The following is a 23,500-nucleotide window of genomic DNA, read 5'->3' as shown; positions in this document are numbered from 1 at the left end:
AAAGAAGTAGGTGCTTTAAAGAAGTGGGCGCTTAAAAGAAGTATGCGCTTAAGATAATTAGGCACTTAAAAGAAGTGGGCGCTTAAAAGAAGTGGGCGCTTAAGATAATTAGGCACTTAAAAGAAGTAGGCGCTTAAAAGAAGTAGGCACTTAAAAGAAGTAGGTGCTTTAAAGAAGTGGGCGCTTAAAAGAAGTATGCGCTTAAGATAATTAGGCACTTAAAAGAAGTGGGCGCTTAAAAGAAGTGGGCGCTTAAGATAATTAGGCACTTAAAAGAAGTAGGCACTTAAAAGAAGTAGGTGCTTTAAAGAAGTGGGCGCTTAAAAGAAGTAGGTGCTTAAGATAATTAGGCACTTAAAAGAAGTGGGCGCTTAAAAGAAGTGGGCGCTTAAGATAATTAGGCACTTAAAAGAAGTAGGCACTTAAAAGAAGTAGGTGCTTTAAAGAAGTGGGCGCTTAAAAGAAGTATGCGCTTAAGATAATTAGGCACTTAAAAGAAGTGGGCGCTTAAAAGAAGTGGGCGCTTAAGATAATTAGGCACTTAAGATAATTAGGCACTTAAAAGAAGTAGGTGCTTAAAAGAAGTAGGCGCTTAAGATAATTAGGCACTTAAAAGAAGTAGGCACTTAAAAGAAGTAGGCACTTAAAAGAAGTAGGCACTTAAAAGAAGTAGGCACTTAAAAGAAGTAGGCACTTAAAAGAAGTAGGTGCTTTAAAGAAGTGGGCGCTTAAAAGAAGTATGCGCTTAAGATAATTAGGCACTTAAAAGAAGTGGGCGCTTAAAAGAAGTGGGCGCTTAAGATAATTAGGCACTTAAAAGAAGTAGGCACTTAAAAGAAGTAGGTGCTTTAAAGAATTGGGCGCTTAAAAGAAGTATGCGCTTAAGATAATTAGGCACTTAAAAGAAGTAGGTGCTTAAAAGAAGTGGGCGCTTAAGATAATTAGGCACTTAAAAGAAGTAGGCACTTAAAAGAAGTAGGTGCTTTAAAGAAGTGGGCGCTTAAAAGAAGTATGCGCTTAAGATAATTAGGCACTTAAAAGAAGTGGGCGCTTAAAAGAAGTGGGCGCTTAAGATAATTAGGCACTTAAAAGAAGTAGGCACTTAAAAGAAGTAGGTGCTTTAAAGAAGTGGGCGCTTAAAAGAAGTATGCGCTTAAGATAATTAGGCACTTAAAAGAAGTGGGCGCTTAAAAGAAGTATGCGCTTAAGATAATTAGGCACTTAAAAGAAGTGGGCGCTTAAAAGAAGTGGGCGCTTAAGATAATTAGGCACTTAAAAGAAGTAGGCACTTAAAAGAAGTAGGTGCTTTAAAGAAGTGGGCGCTTAAAAGAAGTATGCGCTTAAGATAATTAGGCACTTAAAAGAAGTAGGCGCTTAAAAGAAGTAGGCACTTAAAAGAAGTATGCGCTTAAGATAATTAGGCACTTAAAAGAAGTGGGCGCTTAAAAGAAGTGGGCGCTTAAGATAATTAGGCACTTAAAAGAAGTAGGCACTTAAAAGAAGTAGGTGCTTTAAAGAAGTGGGCGCTTAAAAGAAGTATGCGCTTAAGATAATTAGGCACTTAAAAGAAGTAGGTGCTTTAAAGAAGTGGGCGCTTAAAAGAAGTATGCGCTTAAGATAATTAGGCACTTAAAAGAAGTGGGCGCTTAAAAGAAGTGGGCGCTTAAGATAATTAGGCACTTAAAAGAAGTAGGCACTTAAAAGAAGTAGGTGCTTTAAAGAAGTGGGCGCTTAAAAGAAGTATGCGCTTAAGATAATTAGGCACTTAAAAGAAGTGGGCGCTTAAAAGAAGTGGGCGCTTAAGATAATTAGGCACTTAAGATAATTAGGCACTTAAAAGAAGTAGGCACTTAAAAGAAGTAGGTGCTTTAAAGAAGTGGGCGCTTAAAAGAAGTATGCGCTTAAGATAATTAGGCACTTAAAAGAAGTGGGCGCTTAAAAGATGCAGACTTAAAAGATGCCGGCTTAAAAGAAGTAGGCGCCTAATATTCACTTTTGGAATCTTGCTTGGAGTAACCTGAAGTAAGTTTGTGGATGCCGTAAACATCTCGGCTGTCAAAAGGTTCGTCAGGAGCATCATGGTATTTAAATTCGTCGTCCCGTGTGTTAGTCAAGCCTTTGGGAACTGAGTGAAGGCTGTCAAAAGGTTCGTCCCGTGTGTTAATCAAACCTTCAGGTGACGGTGCATTCTCCTCCGCCGCGACCTCAACGAACCTTGCTGTGATTTCAAAGAAAACCGCAGCAGAATGAAATCTGAAAAAGATGTTTAATGGAAAACATAAACTGGAGAACAATTTCCAGTTACCTTTGAAGAATTCGTAAGCAACAGGGTAGTATACGTCAGTTTGCTTAAACTCGAAAAATGAATCTGTTACCCAGAATGCAATGTTTGTCATGATCATGTACACACATGTTTGTTGAATCTTGTTCAATTTCTTCTCAGATGAAGCGTTCCTTGCATCTTTAAAATGAGGTCGAACACGCATCGTCCTTGTCAAGATCCATGTCTGCAATGTTGATTGAACAAAGCAGAAGAAATTGTCGGCAAAAATACATCTCGCCGCGCTAGCCTCGATTTTGCTGTCTGCACCTCTAATGATACTAGCAGAGGCGAACATGAAGAAGAGGCACAACGCGAGAACACCCATATAAGATAAAATAAGTAATGTATCGTTGATTGACAACGATTTCCTGATTCTTTCAGAATCTGAGAGCTGATAGAGAAGATAGATAAGACACCCAACTTGGGAAAGAAACACAACTGTCATCAATGAGTGATGAAACACTAGGCTATTATTATAATCATGCTTCTGTTTTAGCACAAGTGAAGAGACTGCTATCATTACACCCACTGCCAAGCCCGCTAAGAACCCTGGGTAACGGACTGTGTTCACTATACTGCATGTCTGGCTTGTTGTTGTTGATGTATTTGTGGTTGTTGCTGTGTGGCTACTTTCGGCCTTCGATGCTATTTCCTCGTAATCGGACGGTTTATAGCTATTGAAAGCCGATTTCATGGACTTGACAATAGCATAAATAAGGCCAGACGATGTTAGGAAAAACTCCAGAGTAAAGGGTGATGCATTTTCTCTCCAATCCTCCAAAAGACTTGTAACATTGCTTTTATGTTCGCATTCTTTATGCCTGTGGTCGGTAATACTCTGATCCACTGGAAAGATTTCAGCGTCCTCAACAACGAAATAGATCCACAGCGATATGTTCGTGGCCAAGATGTGGAAAACAATGAAACTCAAAGAACACAACCGCAACAACCTGGAGCAACAAAACTTCTGCAAGTACAGCATCTGACTTAGTGTGAATATAACTCGGAACACATGGTACGCTATGTGGGTTCTGGTCTCCATGCAATGAGCATACGCAAAAATGTAAAGGATATCTATAAACAGACTTCCACTGCCAAATGCGTATAACCCAGCCGTGAGATAGCGGGTACCGCTGTCTAATTCGTCGCGAAATTCCGCGAATTTTCCTCCAGATGATTTTCTGTTTTTGTAGTACATATACAGCATCCCAAGAATTGCTGAAAAAAAAATTTTGGATGATTTTGCGAAATGGTAAGTAATATTTACATATCAATGTTTGTAAAGTTTTTTGTACTGATGCCAGATAGGGAGAATGGAAGTGACACGTCATCAGGAGTACTTGGAGTGGATGAGGGGGACTGGTTGAGGAAGGGGAGGGGAGGGGTTGGTGGAGGAGGGGGAGAGGGGTTGTGGAGGAAGAGGAGAAGGCTGGTGGAGGAGGGAGATAGGGCTTGTGGAGGAAAGGGAAGAGGGCTGGTGGAGGAGGGGGAAAGGGCTTGTGGAGGAAAAGGAGAGGGCTTGTGGAGGAAGGGGGTGCTTAGGAGGTGGTGGTGAGGGGGAGACACCCCCTTGGAATAAAATTCATTGTTACAACGAATTTTTTTTATCAACAAGAGTTGCTTCGTTGGTAAATTTTCAGATTTGTCGGCAAAAAAGGTTGGTACACCAACTTTGTAGGAAATTGGGCCGGAGCACTCCTCCCTTCCCTTGACTACAATTGCTAGCGACGGTCTTGGAGGGATCGATTTTGCATTTCAAAATTTATGGGGTGTGATGTGATACCATGATATAGTAATTGCGTTTAGGTAACCGAAAGTTATTAATGGTGGTTTTTTTGTTGTTAAAAGGGCGATTTTTACGACCAGAGAAGACAAACAGCAGTGGTTGAAATTTTCAAACTTCCAAATAAACCGGGGGCCGTAAATTAATGGGGTGGGTGTAAATATCTCAATGCAGAATAAACTGGGTGGATGAGTAGGACAGGCACTGCGGAGTGTCAAGAAAAGTGGGGGTCTAAAAAAAGTGGGAGGCTAAAACCGTATTAAAAGAGGCTTTACTGGTAGTTTATTGCTTAATTTTTGCAAATAGTAGGGGCTAAAGCCCCCCAGCCCTCTCTGCTCCGCAGTGCCTGTAGGAAACCTTGAAACTGGAAACAGAAGGAAAACAAGAAAGTTTGTTTCCTAAATGGGAGTTAGCTGGGAATTATCTTTAAAATGCCCTTTTAATCAAGCTTGCCCCCTTGTCCCTTGGTCGTTCCGGCGTCCCTGCCTGGGTAACAAAGGCACATGAATTTGAAAGCGGAATAGAAGTTTTGAGTGGATACCTCCACTTCTCTGCTCGAAATTCTGTGGGTCTTGTACTCAGGGTTCCACTTTTTCTACTGTTCGAATCGTCAGAGGTGGTGTTGCGAATCAAAAAAACGACTTTTGAACCGAATAGTGAGACCTTTGCTGTTTTCAAGCGACTGTTATGGAAATTTGGATCATCAAAACAATGAACTTTAGGTCATGGGCATCAATTATAAGTCTGGATAGGTAAAATGTTCGGAAAATTCAAAATTGTGACGGCTGTTGATTTGCTGAGTGGTCTTAAACTTGGAGACAGGAAATGTACCGTATTCTCACTTGTATTCCCGCTGTGGGTTTATTGTTTAAACCTCATTAGATTATTAGAGAGGCGGGATTATCAGAGCAGGGGCGGATCCAGATAAAATTTTGAGGGTTGCTCAGTTTTGGGTGGAGCTGATGCCACGCCCTTAACAATTTATAGTGACTTTTCTTTTGGACGTTCAGAAATTAATAAAATGTCTAGTTTATGCTGATTTGTCTATAGATGAACCTCAAACAGTGGAAAGTTGAGCAAGGGTTGTCAATAGCTGTTTTTTACATAATCGATTTGCAATAACTTTTTCAACTTCTGGCAATGTACTATTTGAAATAAAACCAATCCATAATATAGCTGCAATAAGAAAAAATTATAATTGCTTTTCTTTAAGTTGAATAAATACTCTATTCCTGCTATTGGTATGATAGGCATTAATGAAAGATTAAATTTTTCAACGTGCTTTAAATAGCGGGCTTAAATTTGCAACCTGTTTCCCTGTGTGCGGAAGCTTTGCATTTAAGTTACGAAAAGCAAAGACGGTGATTGGCTGATTTGGTTGGAAAGTTGGCGCTGATTGGCTGAAACATCACCCTTGCTGTTATCAAATAAAAAAGAAAAGACACTACAATGTGTGTTCAATAATATTTCAAAGCTCCAAGCACATTTGCAATCCACTGGTGCCCAGAGTGAGGAAATGGCTTTGAAAAAAGCAAACATTTTACAACATATTTCTTGAATTTTTCGTCTGACACTCTTCAGAGCATAAAACGTCAGAATAAGGGTCCGAAAGAACACGATGAAAAATATATACCCAGTTTTAGATCGAATAGGCCAATCAGAAAAACGCAAGCACAAGACCGGTATAGTTGACCAATCAGTGCCGCGAGCCTAAAGAAAAATTATCACTGGAGTCCAAGAGAGAAAAGGAACTTCTTCTGTCTACACAATGGCGGCTTTTTCGTTTGTATGTAGATCGATTCCAAAACTGCTAGATGGAAGGACGACCGGGCTCTGCCAAGTATCCGAAACATGTCGTCATTGTACAGTTTAGCACAATCTGGGTTGTCTAAAAGATGTTGACCGATGGCAGAATCAATTGTTTTAACAGTGTTTCTAGACCTAAAAGATCGAGGAGGCTGTTCTCTTTGAGGGACAGTTTTGTTTCTTATGTTGGAAGGAACATGCTGTTTTATCCTATCCCCCAATCTTTGGGTTGTGCGTCCTACGTAGCCAGAATCATACTGGCACGTAAATTCATAGACAACGGAACTTTTTTGGTTGGTAGGAATGCAATCCTTTTGAATGGATGGAAGGGCTCTCCTAGTGCTGTAAACAATACGAGGATTGACAGCAAAGAAACATTAGTTAAGAGTGAGGAAAACATCGCGGCCCCGGGGCCCCTGGGCCACTGACCACTGGCCAGAGGAAGGTTTAGAAGCCAAGGAAGATGACAAAAAATTGTAGAAACTTTAGGAAGTTGAAGAAATCGAATTGCCTTTTGTTTTCCAAAATATAAACAGACAAAAAATATAAACAATAAAAAAATACTTATAAACCTTCTGATTTCCGATATGAATGTATTTGCAGACCTGCTTTCCACTGTAAAACTAAGGCATTAACTGTTTATAATTTATATATATAAATTATGACACGCTTTTATTATTAATTGATGTCCCAATAAACATGTCCCAAGGAACAAGCCACACTTTTTAAAAATGTTTTGGAAAAATAGAGCTACAAGGAGAGGGAAACAAGACAAGTTGAGAACTTCTGACCATACCAATTTTAAACCCATTAAATATTAGGACGGTTTTAAAGTAAGATTTTCTTAGCTGGATGAAGGTTGACAACTTTTCTGGAATCTGCTGGTTCCTCTCTTCCGTTAAACCCGCATGCGAAATTATCACAGAGGCGGGATTAATTTTTCTAAGTAAAGAGAAAAGGTGGGATTACAATTATCACAGAGACGGGATTAATTTTTCTTAGTAAAGAGAATAGGTGGGATTATAATTATCAGAGAGGCGGGATTAATTTTTCTAAGTAAAGAGAAAAGGTGGGATTATAATTATCACAGAGACGGGATTATTTTTTCTAAGTAAAGAGAATAAGCGGGATTATAATTATCAGAGAGGCGGGATTAATTTTTTAAGTGAAGAGAATAGGCAGGATTATAATTATCACCGAGGCGGGATTAATTTTTAAAGTGAAGAGAAAAGGCGGGATTATAATTATCAGAGAGGCGGGATTAATTTTTCTAAGTAAAGAGAATAGGTGGGATTATAATTATCAGAGAGGCGGGATTAATTAGAGCGGAGGGAATAGCAATCTGGTACGACTTATAACCTCAAATCTACTTCGTGGTTGAGGCAGACTTCGCGCTTAACAAAAAAATAACAAAGTGCAATAATCGACTACAGATCATGAAAAACAGCGAAGCAGGTATCGAGAAAAGGAATTAACGTCTATTTGGGCCAAAATACCGAGGTTCAAAAGTGTTATTAATGGAAACCTGAAGAGCGGTTTTGGGAAAATCGAGGTTTTGCCAATATTCGGGGCGCAGAAATCTTCTCGAAACACTTCTTACCTCTTGCAAACTATGAAAAAAGTGTAGCAGATCTTGCTTTATCGATTAAACTTCAAAGGATATTTTTATCAATTTTCTGCGAAAAGGAAAAAGAAGGATTTTTTCACAAACGCACATTTTGGTTTAAGTTTCGAAGAGTTTTATATTACCTGGAAGTTTATTTATCTTTTGAAAATATGAAAAAACAGTACACTATAATAATTGTGATTTTTGAAATTAAAATCAGTCCTATACATGAATTTAGTCGAAAGTTATCAATGGGAAAGAAGATGGTAGTTGCATGTGACTCGTCAGAGCGAATCGTGTGATTCATCAGACCCATTTAAATCGATTCTTCGATTATTGAAACAATGACACAATGCGCTATAGGACTACAGTTACCTTTAGTTCAAAAACTAAGGGCCCCACTCTTAATGGCCCCCATCCTTAATGGCCCCCAGCAAAAATTTTACTTTGAAGCTCAAATTTCAAAACAATGGCGGAATTTCATTTTTAAGGTGGGGAAGAGGGTTATTGCCCACAAAACAAGCAAACTTGCCGACAAATGACATAATTTTACGTGTCCTAACCGACAATTTAGTAAAACCTGGAGGCAAGTGCCCCCAACACCATCAAACACCACACCCCACCCCTGCAACTTCCGCCACCCGAAGCCTGTATGATGTTTATATCCAAATGAATGGGAAGTCCAACTCGAAGAAAAACCTTATGATCGGACAAATAATAACAAGAACCCCTTTTCCTATTGGACGTTTGCTTTGCTGGAACTTTTATTGGATGTTTAGATTTATTGCACCATCTATTTTTTAATATTATATAAATTTGAGCTTTTAGTTTAGAGATTTAGAGAAGTTGTAATTTAGACGCTAGTTTGACGCTGATGAAGATAAAGATAAAGACCAGTCGCCGTTTCTCTCCCTGACGTTCTCCTGCCGCCGCTAAAGTAAAGATTCAGAAGCAAGGTCGTAAGTTAAAGCCCTGAATTTTATTGTGCATTTGTTAAAGTAGTAAGAACTCACGCAATTTCATGTTATACTTAACACTGTCATTCAACCTTAAGTATAACAATCACTTGTGGGCCCCAAACTGACAAATCCCTAGGGGCCCTTAATGCCTCCGTCAGGCCATTGAGCAACTTGCCAAGCATGTTACAAGGAGAATAGGTCCACATTTTTTCTAATTCTCAGAAATTTCTTGACCAATCAAACTTAGTTAAAAACAGAACCGAAATTAACTCATTTTTCATAAGAAACTGGCTATAAGAAACGAATACTGGACAGTCAGAAAAAGTTAAGAAACTTCAGTACTCGAAGCAAAAAAAATTAAGAAACTATTAAATCTTGATAAAACTGAGAACAAGGAAATTTTGTGGAATCCAAGAACACGATGGCTCTGTTGGCCTAGAACTTAAGACACAAGGGATGAAAATGTACTTCCCACGTCAAAATACAGCATCAAAACGGAAGCGAATCTCTCGACGTGATAAAAAGGTCACGAACATTTCATAACATCATTCATGACATCATAATTAAGAAACTCTTAATAAACAATGAGATTTGAAATTTCCAGAACATTAAGAATCTGGAGTACTCAACATTGACCTTTGTTACTTATAAAAAAAACGAGTGTACTAACCAAAACACATGTACACGATGAAGAGGGCTTCGACGCCTTCGATGGTCACAGCGTCATTCGGCTGGGTTTTCATGTGAAACACCACGATGAGTATCACTGCTAGAACGACCTCGATGATAAGCATGAAGCCTGGGATAAGCAGCGATCTGCCACAATCGTAACAGCATTCTTTGCCAATGCTCTTCGATACACAGCAAATCATGTCACAGCTATCTTCCTCCATTGTCCCGCTGCTTGTCCCACTGCTCTGAAATTGTGACTGCCTCATCAAACAGATACGAACTTTAAAGTACACATTTTAACCGTACAGTGACCTCTCCAAGTCACGTTGTGACAGATTCCTTGCTTCCCTCCAAGACCTTGGAACTTCTTGGGGCGATGAGGCGAGCGCTGAACGCTGGTGCAGCTTCCGTGTGAGCCGTTCGCGTTCTAAGAGCCGCCGAACGATACCTTATTTAGGGTTGTGGCATCAAAATGAAATTTTCTTCGTTTTTGATTCTACCTAGCTTCTGAAGACAATTTTTAAGGGTAAGTAAGTGAGTGAGTGAGTGAGTGAGTGAGTGAGTAAGTGAGTGAGTGAGTGAGTGAGTGAGTAAGTAAGTAAGTAAGTAAGTAATTAACGTATATTCTCTTGTATTCCCGCTGCAGGTTGATTGATTGAACCTCCTAATTTGATATGGGATTATTAGAGAGGTGGGATTATAAGAGAGGCGGGATTAATTTTCAACACAAGAATAAACAAAGGAAGTAGTTTACTTTTCAGGATTACAAAGATATCAATTTAAAAGGTATCATAGCCGTATCTTTAAAAACCCCAAAATATCAACTGAACAATATAAGAAACCGATCAACCGAATGTTTACACGTATTATCGTGTTCCTTATTCTAGTGTCGTGTTCTACTTCTTCTACGATGGTTTCATCGTAAAATCGACATCAACGTCTTCCTATTCTCACATCAAACCCGCCTGCGGGATAATCAGAGAGGCGGGATTACTCTTTAAAGGTACACTCTTTTTATAAGAACAGACTTTATAAGAACACTGAGGCTCGATTTGCCCAAAAAATAAGAACAGGGCTAGAACATGTTCAGCTTCAGATTGATTTAAACAAGTTGTTGTCACCAGTGGCGGCTCCAGCCTGGGATAAGTGGGGGGGGGGGAGAGACAAAAGTTGTGTCAGGGACAACGCCCTTTTGGACCACGCCCTTTCCCCATGTTTGAAACTTTTTCTTCCGGAGGAAACGCCTGTTGTCTCCCATTTACATGTGACGATCTAGATAACGTGCATACCCCCCCCCCCTGAAGTTTTCTCATCAGGTTTGCAAGAATCTCAAGGAGCAACTTTCCCCCCTGTCCCCCCCATTCCCCCCTGGCTCCAACACTGGTTGTCACTGTTATCAGATTTCAACGTAGCTTGCACGCAGATCCAGTATCCCTTCTCAAAATACTGGGTCTGCGCGCAGGCTAGCTTTAACGGGGATTACATAAAATTGCGACTTCCTTAACGAAAATTTTCACAAGAACTCAACTACTGTACCGAGGTTCTCTAGACACAACTTTGATGAGTTTGTCCACAAACACTAGCAGTCATGGATTCATTTTTAAACTTTACCCAGTTTAACGTCTTAGAAACGATATACAACATGTAACTTCTCAAATATTTGCAAATGAATCACTCTTGAAATAAGAACAATTTTAAGAACATCTGAGCCTAAAATTATCAAAAAGTCAAGAACATCGAGGCTTGGCAAAAATTATCTGGTTCTTATAAAAAAAGAGAATAGAAAAAAAGCGGAATCAGTTCAGTAGAGAGGCGGGAATGGAAGACAGAATGCAGTGAAACACCTAGAAAATGAAAAAATGGATTCCCAGTCATGAAGAACTGCAATTGATAAGGATCGGTGAGGGTAAAACTTCCGAAAAGGTTTCTTATCTACTAATACAAAAGGGGGTGGGGGCTATAGCCCCTGCTAGCCCCTCGGTGCTAAGCACCGCCGCTAAAGACCATCAGTCAGAGTAAGACGAAGAACTTTCAGGGCGGATTTTCGAACGGATGTCCAAAGATATTTCCCTTTTAGTCTATTTTCTATTTCCGAGAACTAACTGTAAATGTGTTAGAGAAATTTGAGGCAAGGATGCGACAGTCATGTGGATGGATTAATGACGTTTTGATTTTTTTTATTTGATATGTAACATGAGATTACCGAGCGAATGAAACTGGATAACTCTCTTTGCTGAAGACATGGAAAAAAGGACAATTGAATTGAGCGTCTGTTTGACTATGTTGGACTTTGAGTCCTGCTTAATTGAATAAAAGCTATGTGTTCAAAGATCAATCCACACACTACAGAACCAAGTCGAATTCTCCTCTTTGCAAGATTGAAGTTTTTATAAATGAGAAAACTACATCTAACTCATATGTATCTAAATTTGTTATGTATCCTAACTAGTGAAAATTACTTACAACCGGTCTGTCACAAAGTGTTTGATGCCCTATAGGCAGAACTGTACACGCTATTTGGTGTATAGAACAGGGCGGTTCTAAGTTGCTACTTCGAGTTTCACGCTTGATACGATCATCGCGCATTTTGCATGTATTTTACTAGGCTATTTGTGTACAAAGCATATTGTCCAATGAAAATTACAGTTTACCGGTCTGTCACAAAGTGTTTGATGCCCTATAGGCAGAACTGTACACGCTATTTGGTGTATAGAACAGGGCGGTTCTAAGCTGCTACTTCATCAGGCATTGTCTATGCTTTCTACTGGTCTATTTCTTTACAGTCCAAACTGACTTTCTGTATTTGATGGTATATTTTTTTCGACCAAAAAACATCGAATCTATTCAATACGATATAAAAAACACTGAAAATAAGTCGGATTGATTTTTAAAAATGAGCTTCTGGGCAGATCACCCATTTCCTATCAATGTCTTTTTACAATCCTTTTTCCACGTTGGCTTGTCATTTTGGACGAAATTCCTTAACCAAAACACTGTCTTTTTAGAGCATAAAAACATGAACAATTTTTTTGCGGTACAGAATTTGAAAATGGCTTTGAAAAAAGCAAACATTTTACGACATACTAAAAGCTTTTTCGTCTGACACTCCTCAGAGCATAAAACGTCAGAATAAGGGTCGGGAAGAACACGATGGAAAATATATACCCAGTTGTGGATCGAAAGAGGCCAATCAGAAAAATGCAAGCACAAGACCGGTATAGTTGACCAATCAGTGCCGCGAGCCTAAAGAAAAATTACCACTGGAGGGCTGGGTGTAGGCTATTAAGATGTTTTAGAAAAATATCACACTCAGCCTCTGTTTTGAAAATGGTATATGTGTCATCCACATACCGAAAATAGACACCTGGCTTTTGGTCGTAGTCGAACAAACGCTCTTCTTGAAAGCCAACAAAGATATTGGCCAAGGCAGGTCCCAGAGGGCAGTACAGTTTACGTTTGAAAAGGAAGAAAATGATTCCTTGCCATTTCTAGATGTTTTGGTCGAAAAGTCTAACACTGGATTTCTTACCAGTGTATATCGCAAGCCTACTTTTACCGGTAAGTACATACGCTGGAATTCATTTTGCCCAAAACAACGCAAAGTCAACCTTGTCAAAACATTAGTACATAGGGCACTTATGATCTGCTCGAAATCTAAACTGCACGCTGAACTGGAAAAACTCGAAAAGATCTTCTTGGACAACGGCTATCCTGAAGACGTCATTTTATCTTATACTAAGGAGAAGATCGCAAGTTTTTCGGCTGTTCAAAAGTTTGGTCCGCAAAAGTGCCCAGTTTATTTGAAACTACCATGGATTGGTAACACTTCCTTGCGATTTGAGAGTCAGACTAGGCAAGCCATAACCAAATGTTTCTTTGCTGTCAATCCTCGGATTGTTTACAGCACTAGGAGAGCCCTTCCATCCATTCAAAAGGATTGCGTTCCTACCAAACAAAAAAGTTCCGTCATTTATGAATTTACGTGCCAGTGTGATTCTGGCTACGTAGGACGCACAACCCAAAGATTGGGGAATAGGATAAAACAGCATGTTCCTTCCAACATACGAAACAAAACTGCCCCTCAAAGAGAACAGCCTCCTCGATCTTGTAGGTCTAGAAACACTGTTAAAACAAGTGATTCTGCCATCGGTCAACATCTTTTAGACAACCCAGATTGTGCAAAACTCTATAATGACGACATGTTTCGGATAATTGGCAGAGCCCGGTCGTCCTTCCATCTAGCAGTTTTGGAATCGATCTACATACAAACGAAAAGCCGCCATTGTGTAGGCAGAAGAAGTTTGTTTTCTCTCTTGGACTCCATTGGTAATTTTTCTTTAGGCTCGCGGCACTGATTGGTCAACTATACCGGTCTTGTGCTTGCGTTTTTCTGATTGGCCTATTTCGATCCACAACTGGGAATATATTTTCCATCGTGTTCTTTCGGACCCTTATTCTGACGTCTTATGCTCCGAAGAGTGTCAGACGAAAAAGCTTTAAGTATGTTGTAAAATGTTTGCTTTTTTGAAAGCCATTAGCAAAAAACACTTAAAATGGAGTCAAGAGATGATTTAAACGTATTTATGCTTTATTTAGAGTAGATTGAGGTGAGTTTTTGATGAAAAAATTCTTGGTCAAAAATGGGGTATTTTTGTAAGTCTATAGCCTTGCTTTTTTGCACGAAAATCCTTAACCAAAACACTGCCTTTTATCAGCATAAAAACACTTTTAATAGAGGCAAGAGCTGAATTAAACCTATTTATACTTTATTTAGAGTGGTTTTAGGCAAGTTTTGGATGAAAAAATTCTTTTGTCAAAAACGGGGTATTTTTGTAAGTCTATAGCCTTGCTTTTTTGCTCGAAAATTCTTAACCAAAACACTGCCTTTTTAGAGCATGAAAACACTTTTAATAGAGGCGAGAGCTGATTTAAACGTATTTATTCTTTATTTAGCGTGGATTGAGGTGAGTTTTGGATGAAAAAATTCTTGGCAAAAAATGGGGTATTTTGGTAAGGCTATAGCCTTGCTTCTTTGCACGAAAATCCTTAACCAAAACACAACCATTTTAGAGCATGAAAACACTTTTAATAGAGGCGAGAGCTGATTTAAACGTATTTATGCTTTATTTATCGTGGATTGAGGTGAGTTTTTGATGAAAAAATTCTTGGCCAAAAATGGGGTATTTTTGTAAGGCTATAGCCTTGCTTTTTTGCACGAAAATCTTTTACCAAAACATAGACATTTTAGAGCATGAAAACACTTTTAATAAAGGCGAGAGCTGATTTAAACGTATTTATGCTTTATTTAGAGTGGTTTTAGGCAAGTTTTAGATCAAAAAATTGTTGGTCAAAAATGGGGTATTTTGGTAAGGCTATAGCCTTGATTTTTTCCACGAAAATCCTCATCCAAAAAAATGCCTTTTTAGAGCATGAAAACACTTTTAATAGATGCGAGAGTTGATTTAAATGTATTTATGCTTTATTTAGAGTGGATTGCGGCAAGTTTTGGATGAGAAAATTCTTGGTCAAAAATGGGGTATTTTGGTAAGGCTTTGACCTTGCTTTTTTGCACGAAAATGCTTAACCAAAACACTGCCTTTTTAGAGCATAAAAACACTTTTAAAAGATGCAAGAACTGATTTAAACGCATTTATGCTTTATTGAGAGTGGATTGAGGCAAGTCTTGGATACAAAAAATTCTTTGTCAAAAATGGGGTATTTTGGTAAGGCTTTGGCCTTGCTTTTTTGCACGAAAATGCTTAACCAAAACACTGCCTTCTTTAGAGCATGAAAACACTTTTATTAGAGTCCAAAGCTGATTTAAACGTAATTATGCTTTATTTAAAGTGGATTGAGGCAAGTTTTGGATGATAAAATTCTTGGCCAAAAATGGGGTATTTTGGTAAGACTATAGCCTTGCTTTTTTGCACAAAAATCCTTAACCAAAACACAGCCATTTTGGAGCATGAAAACACTTTAAATAGAGGCGAGAACTGATTTAAACGTATTTATGCTTCATTTAGAGTGGTTTTAGGCAAGTTTTAGATGAAACAATTCTTGGTCAAAAACGGGGTATTTTTGTAAGGCTATAGCCTTGCCATTTTGCACGAAAATTTTTAACCAATACACTGCCTTTTTACAGCATGAAAACACTTTTAATAGAGGCGAGAACTGATTTAAACGAATTTATTCGTTAGTTAGCGTGGATTGAAGTGAGTTTTGGATGAAAAAATTCTTCGCCAAAAACGAGGTATTTAGGTAAGGCTATAACCTTGCTTTTTTGCACGAAAATCCTTAACCAAAACACAGCCATTTTAGAGCATGAAAACACTTTTAATAGAGGCGAAAGCTGATTTAAACGTATTTATGCTTTATTTAGAGTGGTTTTAGGCAAGTTTTGCATGAAAAAATTCTTGGTCAAAAATGGGTTATTTTGGTAAGGCTATAGCCTTGCTTTTTTGCACGAAAATCCTTTACCAAAACACAACCATTTTAGAGCATGAAAACACTTTCAATAGAGGCGAGAGCTGATTTAAACGTATTTATGCTTTATTTAGCGTGGATTGAGGTGAGTCTTGGATACAAAAAATTCTTGGTCAAAAATGGGGTACTTTGGTAAGGCTTTGGCCTTGCTTGAAATCGTATTTATGCTTTATTTAGAGTGGTTTCAGGCAAGTTTTAGATCAAAAAATTGTTGGTCAAAAATGGGGTATTTTGGTAAGGCTTTGGTCTTGCTTTTTTGCACGAAAATGCTTAACCAAAACACTGCCTTTTTTAAAGCATGAAAACACTTTTAAAAGAGGCGAGAGCTGATTTAAACGTATTTATGCTTTATTTAGAGTGGATTGACGCAAGTCTTGGATACAAAACATTCTTGGTCAAAAACGGGGTATTTTGGTAAGGCTATAGCCTTGCTTTTTTGCACGAAAATCCTTAGCCAAAACACTGCCTTCTTTAGAGCATGAAAACACTTTTATTAGAGTCCAAAGATGATTTAAACGTAATTATGCTTTATTTAAAGTGGATTGAGGCAAGTTTTGGATGAAAAAATTCTTCGCCAAAAACGAGGTATTTAGGTAAGGCTATAACCTTGCTTTTTTGCACGAAAATCCTTAACCAAAACACAGCCATTTTAGAGCATGAAAACACTTTTAATAGAGGCGAAAGCTGATTTAAACGTATTTATGCTTTATTTAGAGTGGTTTTAGGCAAGTTTTTGATAAAAAAATTCTTGGTCAAAAATGGTGTATTTTGGTAAGGCTATAGCCTTGCTTTTTTGCACGAAAATCCTCATACAAAACACTGCCTTTTTAGAGCATGAAAACACTTTTAATAGATGCGAGAACTGATTTAAACGTATTTATGCTTTATTTAGAGTGGTTTTAGGCAAGTTTTGGATGAAAAAATTCTTGGTCAAAAATGGGGTATTTTTGTAAGTCTCTGGCCTTGCTTTTTTGCACGAAAATTTTTAACCGAAACACTGCCTTTATAGAGCATGAAAACACTTTTAATAGAGGCGAGAACTGATTTAAACGTATTTATGCTTTATTTAGAGTGGTTTTAGGCAAGTTTTGGATGAAAAACCTCTTGGTCAAAAATGGGGTATTTTGGTAAGGCTATAGCCTTGCTTTTTTGCACGAAAATCCTTTACCAAAACACAACCATTTTAGAGCATGAAAACACTTTTAATAGAGGCGAGAGCTGATTTAAACGCATTTATCCTTTTTTTAGAGTGGTTTTAGGCATGTTTTGGATGAAAAAATTCTTGGTCAAAAATGGGGTATTTTGGTAAGGCTATAGCCTTGCTTTTTTGCACGAAAATCCTTTACCAAAACACAACCATTTTAGAGCATGAAAACACTTTTAATAGAGGCGAGAGCTGATTTAAACGCATTTATCCTTTTTTAAAGTGGTTTTAGGCAAGTTTTGGAAGAAAAAATTCTTGGTCAAAAATGGGGTATTTTGGTATGGCTATAGCCTTGCTTTTTTGCACGAAAATCCTTTACCAAAACACAACCATTTTAGAGCATGAAAACACTTTTAATAGAGGCGAGAGCTGATTTAAACGCATTTATCCTTTTTTTAGAGTGGTTTTAGGCAAGTTTTGGATGAAAAAATTCTTGGTCAAAAATGGGGTATTTTGGTAAGGCTATAGCCTTGCCTTTTTCCACGAAAATCCTCAACCAAAACACTGCATTTTTAGAGCATGAAAACACTTTTAATAAAGGCGAGAGCTGATTTCAACGTATTTATGCTTGATTTAGAGTGGTTTTAGGCAAGTTTTGGATGAAAAAATTCTTGGTCAAAAATGGGGTATTTTGGTAAGGCTATAGCCTTGCTTTTTTCCACGAAAATCCTCATCCAAAACACTGCCTTTTTAGAGCATGAAAACACTTTTAATAAAGGCGAGAACTGATTTAAACGCATTTATGCTTGATTTAGACTGGTTTTAAGCAAGTTTTGGATGAAACAATTCTTGGCCAAAATTAGGGTATTTTGGTAAGGCTATAGCCTTGTTTTTTTCCACAAAAATCCTTAACCAAAACACAGCCATTTTAGAGCATGAAAACACTTTTAATAAAGGCGAGAGCTGATTTAAACGTATTTATGCTTTATTTAGAGTGGTTTTAGGCAAGTTTTGGATGAAAAAATTCTTGGTCAAAAACGGGGTATTTTTGTAGGTCTATAGCCTTGCTTTTTTGCACGAAAATTCTTAACCAAAGCACTGCCTTTTTAGAGCATGAAAACACTTTTAATAAAGGCGAGAGCTGATTTAAACGTATTTATGCTTGATTTAGAGTGGTTTTAGGAAAGTTTTGGATGAAAAAATTCTTGGTCAAAAATGGGGTCTTTTTGTAAGTCTATAGCCTTGCTTTTTTGCACGAAAATTCTTAACCAAAGCACTGCCTTTTTAGAGCATGAAAACACTTTTAATAAAGGCGAGAGCTGATTTAAACGTATTTATGCTTGATTTAGAGTGGTTTTAGGCAAGTTTTGGATGAAAAAAGTCTTGGTCAAAAATGGGGCATTTTGGTAAGGCTATAGCCTTGCTTTTTTCCACGAAAATCCTCATCCAAAACACTGCCTTTTTAGAGCATGAAAACACTTTTAATAGAGGCGAGAACTGATTTAAACGCATTTATGCTTTATTTAGCGTGGATTGAGGTGAGTTTTAGATGAAAAAATTCTTGGTCAAAAATGGGGTATTTTGGTAAGGCTATAGCCTTGCTTTTTTCCACGAAAATCCTCATCCAAAACACTGCCTTTTTAGAGCATGAAAACACTTTAAATAGATGCGAGAACTGATTTAAACGTATTTATGCTTGATTTAGAGTGGTTTTAGGCAAGTTTTGGATGAAAAAATTCTTGGTCAAAAATGGGGTATTTTTGTAAGTCTCTGGCCTTGCTTTTTTGCACGAAAATTTTTAACCGAAACACTGCCTTTATAGAGCATGAAAACACTTTTAATAGAGGCGAGAACTGATTTAAACGTTTTTATGCTTTATTTAGAGTGGTTTTAGGCAAGTTTTGGATGAAAAACTTCTTGGTCAAAAATGGGGTATTTTGGTAAGGCTATAGCCTTGCTTTTTTGCACGAAAATCCTTTACCAAAACACAACCATTTTAGAGCATGAAAACACTTTTAATAGAGGCGAGAGCTGATTTAAATGCATTTATCCTTTTTTTAGAGTGGTTTTAGGCATGTTTTTGATGAAAAAATTCTTGGTCAAAAATGGGGTATTTTGGTAAGGCTATAGCCTTGCTTTTTTGCATGAAAATCCTTTACCAAAACACAACCATTTTAGAGCATGAAAACACTTTTAATAGAGGCGAGAGCTGATTTAAACGCATTTATCCTTTTTTAGAGTGGTTTTAGGCAAGTTTTGGATGAAAAAATTCTTGGTCAAAAATGGGGTATTTTGGTATGGCTATAGCCTTGCTTTTTTGCACGAAAATCCTTTACCAAAACACAACCATTTTAGAGCATGAAAACACTTTTAATAGAGGCGAGAGCTGATTTAAACGTATTTATGCTTTATTTAGAGTGGTTTTAGGCAAGTTTTGGATGAAAAAATTCTTGGTCAAAAATGTGGTATTTTTGTAAGTCTCTGGCCTTGCTTTTTTGCACGAAAATTCTTAACCAAAGCACTGCCTTTTTAGAGCATGAAAACACTTTTAATAAAGGCGAGAGCTGATTTAAACGTATTTATGCTTGATTTAGAGTGGTTTTAGGAAAGTTTTGGATGAAAAAATTCTTGGTCAAAAATGGGGCATTTTGGTAAGGCTATAGCCTTGCTTTTTTCCACGAAAATCCTCATCCAAAACACTGCCTTTTTAGAGCATGAAAACACTTTTAATAGAGGCGAGAACTGATTTAAACGCATTTATGCTTTATTTAGCGTGGATTGAGGTGAGTTTTAGATGAAAAAATTCTTGGTCAAAAATGGGGTATTTTGGTAAGGCTATAGCCTTGCTTTTTTCCACGAAAATCCTCATCCAAAACACTGCCTTTTTAGAGCATGAAAACACTTTAAATAGATGCGAGAACTGATTTAAACGCATTTATGCTTTATTTAGCGTGGATTGAGGTGAGTTTTGGATGAAAAAATTCTTGGTCAAAAACGGGGTATTTTTGTAAGTCTATAGCCTTGCTTTTTTGCACGAAAATTCTTAACCAAAGCACTGCCTTTTTAGAGCATGAAAACACTTTTAATAAAGGCGAGAGCTGATTTAAACGTATTTATGCTTGATTCAGAGTGGTTTTAGGCAAGTTTTGGATGAAAAAATTCTTGGTCAAAAATGGGGCATTTTGGTAAGGCTATAGCCTTGCTTTTTTCCACGAAAATCCTCATCCAAAACACTGCCTTTTTAGAGCATGAAAACACTTTTAATAGAGGCGAGAACTGATTTAAACGCATTTATGCTTTATTTAGCGTGGATTGAGGTGAGTTTTAGATGAAAAAATTCTTGGTCAAAAATGGGGTATTTTGGTAAGGCTATAGCCTTGCTTTTTTCCACGAAAATCCTCATCCAAAACACTGCCTTTTTAGAAAATGAAAACACTTTTAATTGATGCGAGAACTGATATAAACGTACTTATGCTTGATTTAGAGTGGTTTTAAGCAAGTTTTGGATGAAAAAATTCTTGGTCAAAAATGGGGTCTTTTGGTAAGGCTATAGCCTTGCTTTTTTCCACGAAAATCCTCATCCAAAACACTGCCTTTTTAGAGCATGAAAACACTTTTAATTGCTGCGAGAACTGATTTAAACGTATTTATGCTTGATTTAGAGTGGTTTTAAGCAAGTTTTGGATGAAAAAATTCTTGGTCAAAAATGGGGTCTTTTTGTAAGTCTATAGCCTTGCTTTTTTGCACGAAAATTCTTAACCAAAGCACTGCCTTTCTAGAGCATGAAAACACTTTTAATAAAGGCGAGAGCTGATTTAAACGTATTTATGCTTGATTTAGAGTTGTTTTAGGCAAGTTTTGGATGAAAAAAGTCTAGGTCAAAAATGGGGCATTTTGGTAAGGCTATAGCCTTGCTTTTTTCCACGAAAATCCTCGTCCAAAACACTGCCTTTTTAGAGCATGAAAACACTTTTAATAGAGGCGAGAACTGATTTAAACGCATTTATGCTTTATTTAGCGTGGATTGAGGTGAGTTTTAGATGAAAAAATTCTTGGTCAAAAATGGGGTATTTTGGTAAGGCTATAGCCTTGCTTTTTCCACGAAAATCCTCATCCAAAACACTGCCTTTTTAGAGCATGAAAACACTTTAAATAGATGCGAGAACTGATTTAAACGCATTTATGCTTTATTTAGCGTGGATTGAGGTGAGTTTTGGTTGAAAATATTCTTTGTCAAAAACGGGGTATTTTTGTAAGTCTATAGTCTTGCTTTTTTGCACGAAAATTCTTAACCAAAGCACTGCCTTTTTAGAGCATGAAAACACTTTTAATAAAGGCGAGAGCTGATTTAAACGTATTTATGCTTGATTTAGAGTGGTTTTAGGCAAGTTTTGGATGAAAAAATTCTTGGTCAAAAATGGGGCATTTTGGTAAGGCTATAGCCTTGCTTTTTTCCACGAAAATCCTCATCCAAAACACTGCCTTTTTAGAGCATGAAAACACTTTTAATAGATGCGAGAACTGATTTAAACGCATTTATGCTTTATTTAGCGTGGATTGAGGTGAGTTTTAGATGAAAAAATTCTTGGTCAAAAATGGGGTATTTTGGTAAGGCTATAGCCTTGCTTTTTTCCACGAAAATCCTCATCCAAAACACTGCCTTTTTAGAGCATGAAAACACTTTAAATAGATGCGAGAACTGATTTAAACGCATTTATGCTTTATTTAGCGTGGATTGAGGTGAGTTTTGGATGAAAATATTCTTTGTCAAAAACGGGGTATTTTTGTAAGTCTATAGCCTTGCTTTTTTGCACGAAAATTCTTAACCAAAGCACTGCCTTTTTAGAGCATGAAAACACTTTTAATAAAGGCGAGAGCTGATTTAAACGTATTTATGCTTGATTTAGAGTGGTTTTAGGCAAGTTTTGGATGAAAAAATTCTTGGTCAAAAATGGGGCATTTTGGTAAGGCTATAGCCTTGCTTTTTTCCACGAAAATCCTCATTCAAAACACTGCCTTTTTAGAGCATGAAAACACTTTTAATAGAGGCGAGAACTGATTTAAACGCATTTATGCTTTATTTAGCGTGGATTGAGGTGAGTTTTAGATGAAAAAATTCTTGGTCAAAAATGGGGTATTTTGGTAAGGCTATAGCCTTGCTTTTTTCCACGAAAATCCTCATCCAAAACACTGCCTTTTTAGAGCATGAAAACACTTTAAATAGATGCGAGAACTGATTTAAACGCATTTATGCTTTATTTAGCGTGGATTGAGGTGAGTTTTGGATGAAAATATTCTTTGTCAAAATTGGGGTATTTTTGTAAGTCTATAGCCTTGCTTTTTTGCACGAAAATTCTTAACCAAAGCACTGCCTTTTTAGAGCATGAAAACACTTTTAATAAAGGCGAGAGCTGATTTAAACGTAATTATGCTTGATTTAGAGTGGTTTTAGGCAAGTTTTGGATGAAAAAATTCTTGGTCAAAAATGGGGCATTTCGGTAAGGCTATAGCCTTGCTTTTTTCCACGAAAATCCTCATCCAAAACACTGCCTTTTTAGAGCATGAAAACACTTTTAATAGAGGCGAGAACTGATTTAAACGCATTTATGCTTTATTTAGCGTGGATTGAGGTGAGTTTTAGATGAAAAAATTCTTGGTCAAAAATGGGGTATTTTGGTAAGTCTATAGCCTTGCTTTTTTCCACGAAAATCCTCATCCAAAACACTGCCTTTTTAGAGCATGAAAACACTTTAAATAGATGCGAGAACTGATTTAAACGCATTTATGCTTTATTTAGCGTGGATTGAGGTGAGTTTTGGATGAAAAAATTCTTGGTCAAAAACGGGGTATTTTTGTAAGTCTATAGCCTTTCTTTTTTGCACGAAAATTCTTAACCAAAGCACTGCCTTTTTAGAGAATGAAAACACTTTTAATTGATGCGAGAACTGATATAAACGTATTTATGCTTGATTTAGAGTGGTTTTAAGCAAGTTTTGGATGAAAAAATTCTTGGTCAAAAATGGGGTCTTTTGGTAAGGCTAAGCCTTGCTTTTTTCCACGAAAATCCTCATCCAAAACACCGCCTTTTTAGAGCATGAAAACAGTTTTAATTGATGCGAGAACTGATTTAAACGTATTTATGCTTGATTTAGAGTGGTTTTAAGCAAGTTTTGGATGAAAAAATTGTTGGTCAAAAATGGGGTCTTTTTGTAAGTCTATAGCCTTGCTTTTTTGCACGAAAATTCTTAACCAAAGCACTGCCTTTCTAGAGCATGAAAACACTTTTAATAAAGGCGAGAGCTGATTTAAACGTATTTATGCTTGATTTAGAGTGGTTTTAGGCAAGTTTTGGATGAAAAAATTCTTGGTCAAAAATGGGGCATTTTGGTAAGGCTATAGCCTTGCTTTTTTCCACGAAAATCCTCATCCAAAACACTGCCTTTTTAGAGCATGAAAACACTTTTAATAGATGCGAGAACTGATTTAAACGCATTTATGCTTTATTTAGCGTGGATTGAGGTGAGTTTTAGATGAAAAAATTCTTGGTCAAAAATGGGGTATTTTGGTAAGGCTATAGCCTTGCTTTTTTCCACGAAAATCCTCATCCAAAACACTGCCTTTTTAGAGCATGAAAACACTTTAAAAAGATGCGAGAACTGATTTAAACGCATTTATGCTTTATTTAGCGTGGATTGAGGTGAGTTTTGGATGAAAATATTCTTTG

At 37.3% G+C, this 23,500-nt stretch overlaps 1 protein-coding gene across 1 annotated transcript; it reads right to left on the bottom strand.

Annotated features, from left to right (window-relative positions):
• Nucleotides 1–1,845: 1,845 nt before the first annotated feature.
• On the bottom strand, nucleotides 1,846–9,615 carry LOC135690226 (uncharacterized). The gene is made up of 2 exons (XM_065207725.2): nucleotides 9,148–9,615; nucleotides 1,846–3,541 (listed from the first exon to the last, which is right to left on the bottom strand). Exons 1-2 carry the CDS (start codon nucleotides 9,413–9,415, stop codon nucleotides 1,983–1,985), a joined length of 1,827 nt encoding a protein of 608 aa, XP_065063797.2. The 5' UTR covers nucleotides 9,416–9,615; the 3' UTR covers nucleotides 1,846–1,982.
• Between the last annotated feature and the right edge of the window lie 13,885 nt (nucleotides 9,616–23,500).

Source organism: Rhopilema esculentum, chromosome 1, assembly GCF_057945365.1.
Source record: "Rhopilema esculentum isolate cy_ngs chromosome 1, ASM5794536v1, whole genome shotgun sequence".
In the NCBI taxonomy this organism is placed as follows: domain Eukaryota; kingdom Metazoa; phylum Cnidaria; class Scyphozoa; order Rhizostomeae; family Rhizostomatidae; genus Rhopilema; species Rhopilema esculentum.
This window is presented reverse-complemented; position numbering and strand designations above follow the sequence as displayed.

Coding starts and splice junctions, on each gene's coding strand:
- LOC135690226 (XM_065207725.2), bottom strand. CDS start 9,415: ATGAGGCAGTCACAATTTCAGAGCAGTGGGACAAGCAGCGGGACAATG. Junction 3,542..9,147: donor CATCGTGTACATGTGTTTTG/GTTAGTACACTC, acceptor TTTTTTTTTCAG/CAATTCTTGGGATGCTGTAT.